The 14,632-nt window shown below is 50.6% G+C and overlaps 1 protein-coding gene across 1 annotated transcript in view; it reads left to right on the top strand.

The window, feature by feature from the left end:
* LOC144493370 (calpain-14-like) overlaps window positions 1-14,632 on the top strand; it is a 153,873-nt gene that overhangs the window by 32,502 nt on the left and 106,739 nt on the right. The window contains exons 6-7 of the mRNA XM_078212192.1: window positions 7,192-7,366; window positions 10,259-10,330. Coding sequence (XP_078068318.1) covers window positions 7,192-7,366; window positions 10,259-10,330 — 247 coding nt within the window. The remainder of the gene's footprint in view (window positions 1-7,191; window positions 7,367-10,258; window positions 10,331-14,632) is intronic.

The following is a 14,632-nucleotide window of genomic DNA, read 5'->3' as shown; positions in this document are numbered from 1 at the left end:
GACCAAATGCTGTCCAATGATTCCCACGTCACTGCTCTCTCCCCCTATCCCTGTAAACCTTTACCCTTCATTTTGAACATTAGGACTTGCTATTTTAATGCCACACTGCTGGGCGGCACGGTGGTTAGCAAAGAACAAAGAACAATACAGCACAGGAACAGGCCCTTCGGCCCTCCAAGCCCGCGCCGCTCCCTGGTCCAAACTAGACCATTCTTTTGTATCCCTCCATTCCCACTCCGTTCATATGGCTGTTTGGATAAGTCTTAAATGTTCCCAGTGTGTCCGCTGCCTTACAGCGCCAGGCACCTGGGTTCGATTCCTCGGGTCACTCTCCATGCAGAGTCCGCACGTTCTCCCTCTGTCTGCGTGGGTGATGCTCCGGTTTCCTCCCACGGCCCAAAGATGTGTGGGTTAGGCTGATTGGTCATGCAAATTGACCCTAGTGTCAGGGGAATTAGCAGGGTAAATATGTGGCGTTACAGGAATAAGGCCTGGGTGGGATTGTGGTCGATGTAGACTTGATGGGCCGAATAGCCTCCTTCTGCACTTTAGGGATCTATGATTCTACTGGGCACTGTCAGTGCTAATTCAGAAAGAGAACTGCACAAGCTTGCTCTTTACTATATCATTCTAAGGTGCTTAAAAGTTAAAGTTTATTTATTAGTCACAGGTAAGGCTTACATTAACACTGCAATGAAGTTATTGTGAAGTTCTCCTAGTTGCCTGTTTGGGTCAATACACCTAACCAGCACTCTTTTGGACTGTGGGAGGAAACCCACGCAGACACGGGGAGAACCTGCAAACTCTGCACAGTGACCCAAGCCGGGAATCGAACCTCGGTCCCTGGCACTGTGAGGCAGCAGTGCTAACCACTGTGCCACCGAATCACCCCGAGGCTAAATCGGGCCTCATAGGGGTGTTACAGACAGGAGGAGGGTTAATTTAAAAACACTAATTTCTCCTCTCTTTTGATTTATTTCCCTCTTTAGAAACATTGGTCTATTTCCCATCACCTCAGCTTTAATGCGATCCAATTCTCTATTAATAACCCCACAGCAAACTCGACATAGGATGAAGTGAAAGGGCCTGCTAATGTGCAGACATTCAAAACGCGAATAGGGTTCACAATACCTCCTCAGATAATAAAGAGAGGGATAGAGGGCAAAGAAAGATTTACAGTGCAGAGACCACAGAGAAAATAAATATCGTTTCATGTGGGTTCCAGAGTCCAGAATCAAAATCCAATGAGGTTTTATTCACAGAGGTCGGTGGGTTAAAAACCGATGCTGGATAATTCACTTTTCCAATGGTGTTGACTCCACATGGTGAGATTAGCACGTAAAGGTGAAACAGTCTTGAAGCCAATGGTAACAGTCCAAAGATGTGCGGGTTAGGTTGATTGGCCAGGTTAAAAATTGCCCCTTAGAATCCTAAAATGCGTAGGTTAGAGGAATTAGCGGGTAAATATGTGGGGGTAGGGCCTGGGTGGGATTGTGGTCGGTGCAGACTCGATGGGCCGAATGGCCTCCTTCTGCACTGGAGGGATTCTATGGTACAGACTTCCCAGCAGAAGCAGGATAGATGTGGCGCGCTGTCCACGTTGGATCAGAGCTCCTTTGGTGTGGTCTACTAGCCAGATGTTAAACAGCAGACTAAGCTACGCAGTTCAGCAAGGCAATATTCCACAAACCAGAGGTCCATTGAATAGGAACCATAAAACCATAGAATGATTACAGCACAGAGGGACGGCCATTCAGCCCATCCTGTCCATGTCAGCCCAAGGACGCACAGATCCCCTTTTTAATCCCACCTTCCTGCATGTGGCCCATAGCCCTGTAGCTCACAGCACTTGGGGTATAGATCCAGGTACTTTTTAAAAGATGATGTGGAGATGCCGGCGTTGGACTGGGGTAAACACAGTAAGAAGTCTCACAACACCAGATTAAAGTCCAACAGGTTTATTTGGTAGCGCTCCGAAAGCTCGTGCTACCAAATAAACCTGTTGGACTTTAACCTGGTGTTGTGAAACTTATTACTTTTTAAAAGAGTTTAGGGTCTCTGCCTCCACCACCAACTTGGGCAGCAAATTCCAGACACCCACAACCCACTGCGTGAAAAAGTTCTCCTCCTACACATTCTGCCACTTATCTTGAATCTCTGTCCCCTGGTTCTAGAATTCTCCACCAAGGGAAACAATTATATCCTGTTCACTCTCTCTCTTCCCCTCATAATCTTGAATACCTCAATCAAGTCACCCCCTCAGCCTTCTTTGTCCCAAGGAAAATAATCCCAACCTATCCGATTTCTCCTCATGGCTACACTTTTCCAGCCCTGGAAACATTCCTGTAAACTCCCTCTGCGCTCTCTCTCCAGGCCCTGGAAACATTCCTGTAAACTCCCTCTGCGCTCTATCTCCAGGCCCTGGAAACATTCCTGTAAACTCCCTCTGCGCTCTCTCTCCAGGCCCTGGCAACTTTCCTGTAAACTCCCTCTGCGCTCTCTCTCCAGGCCCTGGCAACTTTCCTGTAAACTCCCTCTGCGCTCTCTCTCCAGGCCCTGGAAACATTCCTGTAAACTCCCTCTGCGCTCTCTCTCCAGGCCCTGGAAACATTCCTGTAAACTCCCTCTGCGCTCTCTCTCCAGGCCCTGGAAACATTCCTGTAAACTCCCTCTACGCTCTCTCTCCAGGCCCTGGAAACATTCCTGTAAACTCCTTCTGCGCTCTCTCTCCAGGGCCTGGAAACATTCCTGTAAACTCCCTCTGCGCTCTCTCTCCAGGCCCTGGAAACATTCCTGTAAACTCCCTCTGCGCTCTCTCTCCAGGGCCTGGAAACATTCCTGTAAACTCCCTCTGCGCTCTCTCTCCAGGCCCTGGAAACATTCCTGTAAACTCCCTCTGCGCTCTCTCTCCAGGCCCTGGAAACATTCCTGTAAACTCCTTCTGCTCTCTCTCTCCAGGCCCTGGAAACATTCCTGTAAACTCCCTCTGCGCTCTCTCTCCAGGCCCTGGAAACATTCCTGTAAACTCCCTCTGCGCTCTCTCTCCAGGCCCTGGAAACATTCCTGTAAACTCCCTCTGCGCACTCTCTCCAGTGTAATTCTGTCCTTCCTGTAATGTGGTGACCAGAACCTCACACAATATTCCAATTGTGGCCTCACCAGTGTTTTATACAATTCCAACATGACATCCTTACTTTTATATTCTATATCTCTGCCAATGAAGGAGAGCATTCCATTGGCCTTCTTTACAACCTTGTCTACATGAACTGCTGTCTTTAGGGACCCGTGTACTTGTACACTGAGATCTCTCACTTCATCTGTCCCTCTTAGTATATTCCCATTTATTGTGTACCCCCTATCACTGTTTGACCTCCCTAAATGCATGACCTCACAATTCTCTGTGTTAAAATCCATCAGACACTTTACTGCCCACTCTACTAGCCCATCTATATTTATCTCGTATTAAGCTGATCTTTCTCTACACCCTAGCTATGACTATAACACTACATTCTGCACCCTCACCTTTCCTTCTCAATGAAAAGTATGCTTTGTCCGTATAGTGTGCAAGAAACAATACTTTTCACTGTATACTAATACATGTGACAAGAATAAATCAAATCAAATATATTGTTTTGGAGATTATAGCTATCCTCTACACTATCCGATACTCGGCCAATCTTTGTGTCATCTGCAAATTTCCCAGTTGTGCCCCCCACGTTCACATCCAAATCGTTAATATATAACACAAACAGTAAGGGTCCCAAACCCAAGCCCTGTGGAACACCACTTGAAACAACTTTCCATTTGTAAGGGCATCCATCGATCATTATCCTTTGTTTCCTGTTACTAAGCCAACTTTTTATCCAGTCTGCCACATTACCCTGGCTTTTACTTTTTTGACCAATCTACCATATGGGACCTTGTGAAACAAGTTGCTAAAATCCATGTACAACCTCTGCACTACCTTCATCAATCCTTCTGGTCACTTCCTCAAAGGAATCTATCAAATTTGTGAGGCAAGATCTTCCTTGAACAAATCCATGCTGACCATCCCTGACAAGTCCATGCCTTTCTAGGTGACAGGAATCCTATTCCTCAAGATTGATTCCACTAATGTGCCCACCACCGATGTAAGACTAACTGGTCTATAATTGTTTGGCATTTCCTTCAATCCCTTTTTAAACAATGGAACTATGTTTGCTTTTCTCCAGTCCTCCGGTACCTCCCCTGTATTTAGTGAGGATTGGGAAATCATCCTCAAAGCCTCTGCTATCTCCTCCCTGACCTCCTTCAACAGCCTCGGAAACAATCCATCTGGCCCTGGTGACCTATCAACTTTCAAGGATTCCAACCCTTCGAGTACATCTTCTCTCTTTAAGCTCAACCCATAAAGCCTTGTTTGATGACCTGTTTAACGTATCATCCTTCTCACAAGTGGAATTGATTCTTTAGCCTATTCCTCCTCCCTTTTTATCTCCCCCTCTATTGTATCTGAAAACTCTATAACCAGGGATATTGAGCTGCCAATTTTGTCCCTCCTTCAGCCAGGTTTCCGTTATAGTAACGACATCCTGCAGCCATGTGACTACCTGTGCCCTTAACCCATCTACCTTGTTTGGAATCCCGTTTAACCCCCTTGCTGGACACTTTTTAAAACTTTGTTTCCCCTGTAATTCCAAGTCTATCACTACATCTTCTATCTCTTTACGATGTCTTCAACAAAAGATGTTTATCCAGTGTTTGGAAATTGGCCTTGTATTCCAGACTGATAACATCTCAGCCATTATAGGTTTAAAGGAATGTTTGAGAGGCCAGTGTCTTTGTAGACACTCTCTGCTGGCCAGTGTGGGTTATCAAATACAAATGGCCTTCATGTATCTCCCTAGGATGTTGGGCTGTGTAGTCTGCAGGGATAATGAGATATGACATTCCCTCAAACTGCAAAACTGGCTCTGTCAAAGAAGACAGAGGGTAGCAGTGAAGGGTGCGTTTCTGAATGGAGGGCTGTGACAAGTGGTGTTCCTCAGGGATCAGTGCTGGGACCTTTGCTGTTTGTAATATATATAAATGATTTGGAGGAAAATGTAACTAGATTGATTAGTAAGTTTGCGGACGACACAAAGGTTGGTGGATTTGCGGATAGCGATGAGGACCATCAGAGGATACAGCAGGATATAGATCAGTTGGAGACTTGGGCGGAAAGATGGCAGATGGAGTTTAATCTGGACAAATGTGAGGTAATGCATTTTGGAAGGTCTAATACAGATAGAAAATATACAGTAAATGGCAGAACCCTTAAGAGTATTGATAGGCAAAGGGATCTGGGTGTACAGGTACACAGGTCACTGAAAGTGGCAATGCACGTGGAGAAGGTAGTCAAAAAGGCATATGGCATGCTTGCCTTCGTCGGCCGGGGTATTGAGTTTAAAAATTGGCAAGTCATGTTGCAGCTTTATAGAACCTTAGTTAGGCCGCACTTTGAATACAGTGTTCAATTCTGGTCGCCACACTACCAGAAGGATGTGGAGGCTTTGGAGAGGGTACAGAAAAGATTTACCAGGATGTTGCCTGGTATGGAGGGCATTAGCTATGAGGAGAGGTTGGAGAAACTTGGTTTGTTCTCACTGGAGCGACGGAGGTTGAGGGGAGACCTGATAGAAGTCTACAAGATTATGAGAGGCATGGACAGAGTGGATAGTCAGAAGCTTTTTCCCAGGGTGGAAGAGTCAATTACTAGGGGGCACAGGTTTAAGGTGTGAGGGGCAAGGTTTAAAGGAGATGTACGAGGCAGATTTTTTACACAGAGAGTGGTGGGTGCCTGGAACTCGTTGCCGGGAGAGGTAGTGGAAGCAGATACAGTAGTGACTTTTAAGTAGTGACTTGTCTTGACAAGTACATGAATGAGATGGGAATGGAGGGATATGGTCCTTGGAAGGGTAGGGGGTTTTAGTTAAGTCGGGCAGCAGGGTCGGTGCAGGCTTGGAGGGCCAAAGGGCCTGTTCCTGTGCTGTAATTTTCTTTGTTCTTTGTTCTTTGCAACATGACTTCTTTTGTTCAGGGATCACAGTGAGACAGAGGGTTGTAGACAGTGCAGAGGGAAGTGACAGGTTACAGAGGGACATAGATAAGCTGCAGAGCTGGGCTGAGAGGTGGCAAATGGAGTTTAATATGGAAAAGTGCGAAGTGATTCACTTTGGAAGGAGTAACAGGAATACAGAGTACTGGGCTAATGGTAAGATACTTGGTAGTGTGGATGAACAGAGGGAGCTGGGTGTCCATGTGCATAGATCCCTGAAAGTTGGCACCCAGGTTGATAGGGTTGTTAAGAAGGCGTACGGTGTGTTAGCTTTTATTGGTAGAGGGATTGAGTGTCGGAGCCAGGAGGTCATGTTGCAACTGTACAAAACTCTGGTGCGGCCGCACTTGGAGTATTGCGTACAGTTCTGGTCGCCGCATTATAGGAAGTATGTGGAAGTGTTGGAAAGGGTGCAGAGGAGATTTACCAGGATGTTGCCTGGTATAGTGGGAAAATCGTATGAGGAAAGGCTGAGGGGCTTGAGGTTGTTTTCGTCAGAGAGAAGAAGGTTAAGAGGTGACTTAATAGAGGCATACAAGATGATCAGAGGATTAGATAGGGTGGATAGTGAGAGCCTTTTTCCTCGGATGGTGATGGCTAGCACGAGGGGACATAGCTTTAAATTGAGGGATGATAGATATAGGACAGATGTCAGAGGTAGGTTCTTCACTCAGAGAGTAGTAAGGACGTGGAATGCCCTGCCTGCAGCAGTAGTGGACTCGTCAACATTAAGAGCATTCAAATGGTTATTGGATAAACATATGGATGATATTGGAATAGTGTAGGTTAGAGGGGCTTTAGATTGGTTTCACTGGTCGGCGCAACATCGAGGGCCGAAGGGCCTGTACTGCGCTGGAATGTTCTATGTTCTCGGGTGGCATTCTTCACACCCCAATCCCCAATGGCATGTTATCCATGGGTAGGGGCAGCTTGCCATTGGCAGCCACTGGGATCTTCTTTAGCCACCAGCTCGCCTATCATCCACCACTGGGGAACCCCCAGTGGAGAGGAGGGGGTGGGGGAGGGAGGGGGGGCAGGGGGGAGGAGGGCCTGGAATATCCCACCAGTGGGATGGATAGTTTCAGCCTGTTTTTCTTTTCTCTTCCCCGGGATAGGCTGTATGGATCATATGGAGATTTGCAGATGGGAAATATCTCGGACGCACTGGTGGATTTCACAGGTGGGATTAAATCCAGAATCTTACTGGAGAATGCACCTTCGGATCTATGGATGAGAATGAAAAGGACCCTTGACCTCGGGTCCTTCATGGGCTGCAGCACTCAGTCTGAGGTAAAAGTGACCCTTCCTCATTTCATCCTGTGTGAATTTAAACTTCAAGAGGGGAACAGAAACAGGTGATTTATAGAATCCCACAGTGCAGGTGGAGGCCATTCAGCCATTGAACCTGCACCTATCCACCTAACACCACATATTTACCCTGCTAATCCCTCTGTCACTAAGGGAGAATTCAGCATAGCCAATGCACCCTAACCAGCACGCCTTTCAGACTGTGGGAGAAAACCGGAGCACTCGGAGGAAACCCACGCGGAGAATGTGCAAAGTCCACGTAGACAGTCACCCAAAGCTGGAATTGAACCCGGGTCCCTGGCGCTGAGAGGCAGCTGTGCTAACCACTGTGTCACCATGCGGCCCATCTTCAGAAGTAACAATCTTCAGTGTGGTAAACAACTGGGAAGTTTGGAGCGTGATGACCGGTGAGTGCGAGTGAGGGAGGCAAGAGTTAATACCTCCTCTGAGAGGAGCCTTTCTCATGCTAACAGATATCAAATTGTGACTATCCTACCCTCTGTACAACTGGCATCAAGCTGGGTTTGCAGGTTCGCAGAGTGCTGAGGAGGTGATGGCGCGTTGGTATTGTCACTGGCCTAGTAACCCAGAGACCCAGTGAAATACCCGGGAGACCTGGGTTCAAATCCCACCACAGCAGATAGTGAAAGTTGAATTCAATAAAAATCTGGAATTTAAAGTTTAATGATGACCATGGAACCATTGTGGAAAGCATCCACCTGGCTCACTGCTGCCCTTTCTGCCATCCTCACATGCTCTGACCTCCTGATTCCAGATTCACACCAACGTGGCTGACTTTGAACTGCCAGCTCAGAATGCTGGTCTTTCCAATGAATTGAAAAGTGAGTGAGCCTGTGCTCCAGATTTTCTCTCGCGCAGAGAAGTCGCACAGTTCCTGTATTAAGCCAGAGGTGGGCTGGGTTAGAGATTGGACTCCCCTCCCCCACTTCCCTCTGGAATGAGTTCAGAGACAGGCTGTGCTTAAGATCTTAATGATTTGAAAAGAAATCAGTCCAGGCTCGCTCATACCTCTATCCCAACCCATGACCCTTTATGGATACTGTGCCAACTTAGTGCCTTTCATGCCAATCCATACCCCTCACTCATCACCCTTTGCCCCGAGCCTCTCCGAGCCACCTCACCACTCCAAGCCACCTTGACCAAGGGCAAATCTCAGGAAACATGCTGATATAAAATCAATATGTATCTATTGATAACATCACTATTTTAAACAAAACAAAACACACTTTGACTGTTCTTTGACAGCTTTGACAGTTCCAATCGGTTTACACTTTTTTTTACACAAAACCGCATTTTTAGTTAACAATCACATAGGGATACCTTACCCAGAAATATAGAACAGAACCATAGAATCTCTACAGTGCAGAAGGAGACCATTCGGCCCATCAGGTCTGCACCAACTCTCTGAAAAAGCATCCTACCCAGGGCCACCCCCTTGCCCTATCCCTGTAACCCTACGCATTTACCATGGTCAGTTCACCTGACCTGCACATGTTTCGGACTGTGGGAGGAAACCGGAGCACCCGGAGGAAACCCACGCAGACACGGGGAGAATGTGCAGACTCTGCACATGACCTGAGGCTGGGAATTGAACCCAGGACTCTGGTGCTGTGAAGCAGTAGTGCTAACCACTGTGCCACCGTGCCACCAAACAGGAATCTTACCCCTCCCACAGGGATATCTCACTCTCCCACAGGGATATCTCACTCTCCCACAGAGATATCTCACTCTCCTACAGGGATATCTCACTCTCCCACAGAGATATCTACTCTCCTACAGGGATATCTCACTCTCCTACAGGGATATCTCACTCTCCTACAGGGATATCTCACTCTCCCACAGGGATATCTCACTCTCCCACAGGGATATCTCACTCTCCCACAGGGATATCTCGCTCTCCCACAGGGATATCTCACTCTCCCACAGAGATATCTCACTCTCCTACAGGGATATCTCACTCTCCCACAGGGATATCTCACTCTCCCACAGGGATATCTCACTCTCCCACAGGGATATCTCACTCTCCCACAGAGATATCTCACTCTCCTACAGGGATATCTCACTCTCCTACAGGGATATCTCACTCTCCTACAGGGATATCTCACTCTCCCACAGAGATATCTCACTCTCCTACAGGGATATCTCACTCTCCCACAGGGATATCTCACTCTCCCACAGAGATATCTCACTCTCCCACAGGGATATCTCACTCTCCCACAGGGATATCTCACTCTCCCACAGGGATATCTCACTCTCCCACAGGGATATCTCACTCTCCCACAGGGATATCTCACTCTCCCACAGGGATATCTCACTCTCCCACAGGGATATCTCACTCTCCCACAGGGATATCTCACTCTCCCACAGGGATATCTCACTCTCCCACAGGGATAACTCACTCTCCTATAGGGATATCTCACTGTCCTGTAGGGATAGCTCTGCTGCTTTTCACTTTTTAATAGTAATTTTTGTTCATTACTTTTTAAAATTATCAATTTATTGCTCTTGTATTAATTTTTTTCAGTTACTTTTTAACGTTACACCAGACCTTCTGAAATTTGCTCATCAGCCCCTTTGAATGAGAGAAAAAACAGATGCGGCCGAAAGGTTGGATGAATCCCCAGCTCTGGAAGTGTGCTGTGTGATGCTGGGTTAGCTGTGGGGCTGAGGTCCTCTCCCAGGGCTACAGGAACTCACAGGAACCTTGGGGGGTCCTGTGGGGATTGTCAATGATGACAATGTTCCCATTGGAGCCTCCATCATCCCAGCTATCCCAATTCACCAATTCGCTGCAACAGGGAATGACCAGTCCTCACAATCCGTTGACTTTGTGCTGTTTCTGTTCCTAACTAGGGTGCCAGGGAGCAGACATTACTGAATGGACTGGTGTTGACTCACGCGTACACAGTAACTGGTGCTGAAGAGGTAATGTCCTCATGTTGTTCAAGAATTGTATCGGAAACCTCCAGAGACTCGAGGCTGTGTGAGTGACACGGGGAGGTAACAGGAATGTTGGGGAAAGGGTGGGGTGGGGGGGGGGGTGTAGTAAGAGTTTGGGGCAGTGAAATATTTCAAGTTGGACAGACCATAAAAGATCAATCCCTAACTGTCCAGCAGACTGTGGATTGACCAGGTAGGGCAGTGAGGGAGTTTCAGGAGCAGTTCACCATCCTGATGGACAGGAGGAAAGGAAACAGTGGTGGGATCGCTCTGCTAATCGAGGACGGCTTTAGTACATAAGAGAGGGATGACCTTTGCTGCGGTCCAGATGTGGAATTAGTTTGGGGTTGAGATCCTTTATTCTCTCTGTGGGCTGCCATTAGCAGGCTTTTCCCCTGGTTTCTGTGGCTATGACTCATCTCTCATTCCCTCACCCTGCAGTATAAATATCTCCCACTTTCTGTGCCTTTTAGCGTTGACAAAGGGTCACCTGGACTCGAAACGTCAGCTCTTTTCTCTCCTTACAGATGCTGCCAGACCTGCTGAGATTTTCCAGCATTTTCTCTTTTGGTTTCAGATTCCAGCAGCCGCAGTAATTTGCTTTTATTTAGCATCACACAGCTCACTGCTGGTGTCTCCATGGGGCTCACTGCTGGTGTCTCCATGGGGCTCACTGCTGGTGTCTCCATGGGGCTCACTGCTGGTGTCTCCATGGGGCTCACTGCTGGTGTCTCCACACGGCTCACTGCTGGTGTCTCCATGGGGCTCACTGCTGGTGTCTCCATGGGACTCACTGCTGGTGTCTCCATGGGACTCACTGCTGGTGTCTCCATGGGGCTCACTGCTGGTGTCTCCATGGGGCTCACTGCTGGTGTCTCCATGGGACTCACTGCTGGTGTCTCCATGGGGCTCACTGCTGGTGTTTCCACACGGCTCACTGCTGGTGTCTCCACACAGCTCACTGCTGGTGTCTCCACAGGACTCACTGCTGGTGTCTCCATGGGGCTCACTGCTGGTGTCTCCATGGGGCTCACTGCTGGTGTCTCCACACAGCTCACTGCTGGTGTCTCCACACAGCTCACTGCTGGTGTCTCCACAGGACTCACTGCTGGTGTCTCCATGGGGCTCACTGCTGGTGTCTCCATGGGGCTCACTGCTGGTGTCTCCATGGGGCTCACTGCTGGTGTCTCCACACAGCTCACTGCTGGTGTCTCCACACAGCTCACTGCTGGTGTCTCCATGGGGCTCACTGCTGGTGTCTCCACACAGCTCACTGCTGGTGTCTCCACACAGCTCACTGCTGGTGTCTCCATGGGGCTCACTGCTGGTGTCTCCACACAGCTCACTGCTGGTGTCTCCACACAGCTCACTGCTGGTGTCTCCACAGGACTCACTGCTGGTGTCTCCATGGGGCTCACTGCTGGTGTCTCCACACAGCACACTGCTGGTGTCTCCATGGGGCTCACTGCTGGTGTCTCCATGGGGCTCACTGCTGGTGTCTCCACACAGCTCACTGCTGGTGTCTCCATGGGGCTCACTGCTGGTGTCTCCACACAGCTCACTGCTGGTGTCTCCATGGGGCTCACTGCTGGTGTCTCCACACAGCTCACTGCTGGTGTCTCCATGGGGCTCTCTGCTGGTGTCTCCACACGGCTCACTGCTGGTGTCTCCATGGGGCTCACTGCTGGTGTCTCCATGGGGCTCACTGCTGGTGTCTCCACACAGCTCACTGCTGGTGTCTCCATGGGGCTCACTGCTGGTGTCTCCACACAGCTCACTGCTGGTGTCTCCACACAGCTCACTGCTGGTGTCTCCATGGGGCTCACTGCTGGTGTCTCCACACGGCTCACTGCTGGTGTCTCCACACAGCTCACTGCTGGTGTCTCCATGGGGCTCACTGCTGGTGTCTCCACACGGCTCACTGCTGGTGTCTCCACACAGCTCACTGCTGGTGTCTCCATGGGGCTCACTGCTGGTGTCTCCACACGACTCACTGCTGGTGTCTCCACACAGCTCACTGCTGGTGTCTCCATGGGGCTCACTGCTGGTGTCTCCATGGGGCTCACTGCTGGTGTCTCCATGGGGCTCACTGCTGGTGTCTCCACACGACTCACTGCTGGTGTCTCCACACAGCTCACTGCTGGTGTCTCCATGGGACTCACTGCTGGTGTCTCCATGGGGCTCACTGCTGGTGTCTCCACACAGCTCACTGCTGGTGTCTCCATGGGGCTCACTGCTGGTGTCTCCACACAGCTCACTGCTGGTGTCTCCACACGGCTCACTGCTGGTGTCTCCACACAGCTCACTGCTGGTGTCTCCATGGGGCTCACTGCTGGTGTCTCCACACAGCTCACTGCTGGTGTCTCCATGGGGCTCACTGCTGGTGTCTCCATGGGGCTCACTGCTGGTGTCTCCATGGGGCTCACTGCTGGTGTCTCCATGGGCCTCACTGCTGGTGTCTCCACAGGACTCACTGCTGGTGTCTCCATGGGCCTCACTGCTGGTGTCTCCACAGGACTCACTGCTGGTGTCTCCACACGGCTCACTGCTGGTGTCTCCACATGACTCACTGCTGGTGTCTCCATGGGGCTCACTGCTGGTGTCTCCATGGGGCTCACTGCTGGTGTCTCCATGGGGCTCACTGCTGGTGTCTCCATGGGGCTCACTGCTGGTGTCTCCACAGGACTCACTGCTGGTGTCTCCATGGGGCTCACTGCTGGTGTCTCCATGGGGCTCACTGCTGGTGTCTCCACACAGCTCACTGCTGGTGTCACCATGGGGCTCACTGCTGGTGTCTCCACAGGACTCACTGCTGGTGTCTCCATGGGGCTCACTGCTGGTGTCTCCACACGGCTCACTGCTGGTGTCTCCATGGGGCTCACTGCTGGTGTCTCCATGGGGCTCACTGCTGGTGTCTCCATGGGGCTCACTGCTGGTGTCTCCATGGGGCTCACTGCTGGTGTCTCCATGGGACTCACTGCTGGTGTCTCCACAGGACTCACTGCTGGTGTCTCCACAGGACTCACTGCTGGTGTCTCCATGGGGCTCACTGCTGGTGTCTCCATGGGGCTCACTGCTGGTGTCTCCACACGGCTCACTGCTGGTGTCTCCACACAGCTCACTGCTGGTGTCTCCACACGGCTCACTGCTGGTGTCTCCACACAGCTCACTGCTGGTGTCTCCATGGGGCTCACTGCTGGTGTCTCCATGGGGCTCACTGCTGGTGTCTCCATGGGACTCACTGCTGGTGTCTCCACACGGCTCACTGCTGGTGTCTCCACAGGACTCACTGCTGGTGTCTCCACACGGCTCACTGCTGGTGTCTCCATGGGGCTCACTGCTGGTGTCTCCATGGGGCTCACTGCTGGTGTCTCCATGGGGCTCACTGCTGGTGTCTCCATGGGGCTCACTGCTGGTATCTCCACACGACTCACTGCTGGTGTCTTCACACGGCTCACTGCTGGTGTCTCCATGGGGCTCACTGCTGGTGTCTCCATGGGGCTCACTGCTGGTGTCTCCATGGGGCTCACTGCTGGTGTCTCCATGGGGCTCACTGCTGGTGTCTCCATGGGGCTCACTGCTGGTGTCTCCATGGGGCTCACTGCTGGTGTCTCCACACAGCTCACTGCTGGTGTCTTCACACGGCTCACTGCTGGTGTCTCCATGGGGCTCACTGCTGGTGTCTCCATGGGGCTCACTGCTGGTGTCTCCATGGGGCTCACTGCTGGTGTCTCCACACGGCTCACTGCTGGTGTCTCCACACAGCTCACTGCTGGTGTCTCAACTATGTCCAGTCAATATCACTGATTTGGCTGAAGGAAACGAATGAGGGTTCTTCAATTTGTTGATGATATGAAGATAGTTTAGTAAGTTGTGAAGTGGACATAAGGTGGGGGGCAGGGGGCGGTGGGCGGGGGGGGGGGGGGGGGGGGAGGTGGAGGGTGGTGGTGATTCTCCCAAAAAAGTTCAAAGTGCTGAATTTCTGGGAAAACTGGTGTGACTCATGATTGTTTTTCAGTGGGAATTCAGACCCAAATCTCCCAATGCAGTGGTCATAATTGGGAATATCATTAAAAGCTCGGGGGGCGCGGCCTATTCACACCGGAGTCTGACCGTTCCGGAACTCTGTGCGTGCGCAGTGGCCCCGAAATGTCAGCCTACACTTTGCTGTCCAGCTCGATCACTGGCCAGCCCGGAACCCCCGCCGTGCGGCCCCTCCACCCCCCCCCCCTCCCCACCCCCACGGCCCGATCACAGCCTCCACAAGCATTCCCAGGCCAGCCCCCA

Source organism: Mustelus asterias, chromosome 5, assembly GCF_964213995.1.
Source record: "Mustelus asterias chromosome 5, sMusAst1.hap1.1, whole genome shotgun sequence".
Lineage (NCBI taxonomy): Eukaryota > Metazoa > Chordata > Chondrichthyes > Carcharhiniformes > Triakidae > Mustelus > Mustelus asterias.
The sequence above is the reverse complement of the archived record's forward strand: the minus strand, read 5'-3'. Positions and strand labels throughout refer to the sequence as shown.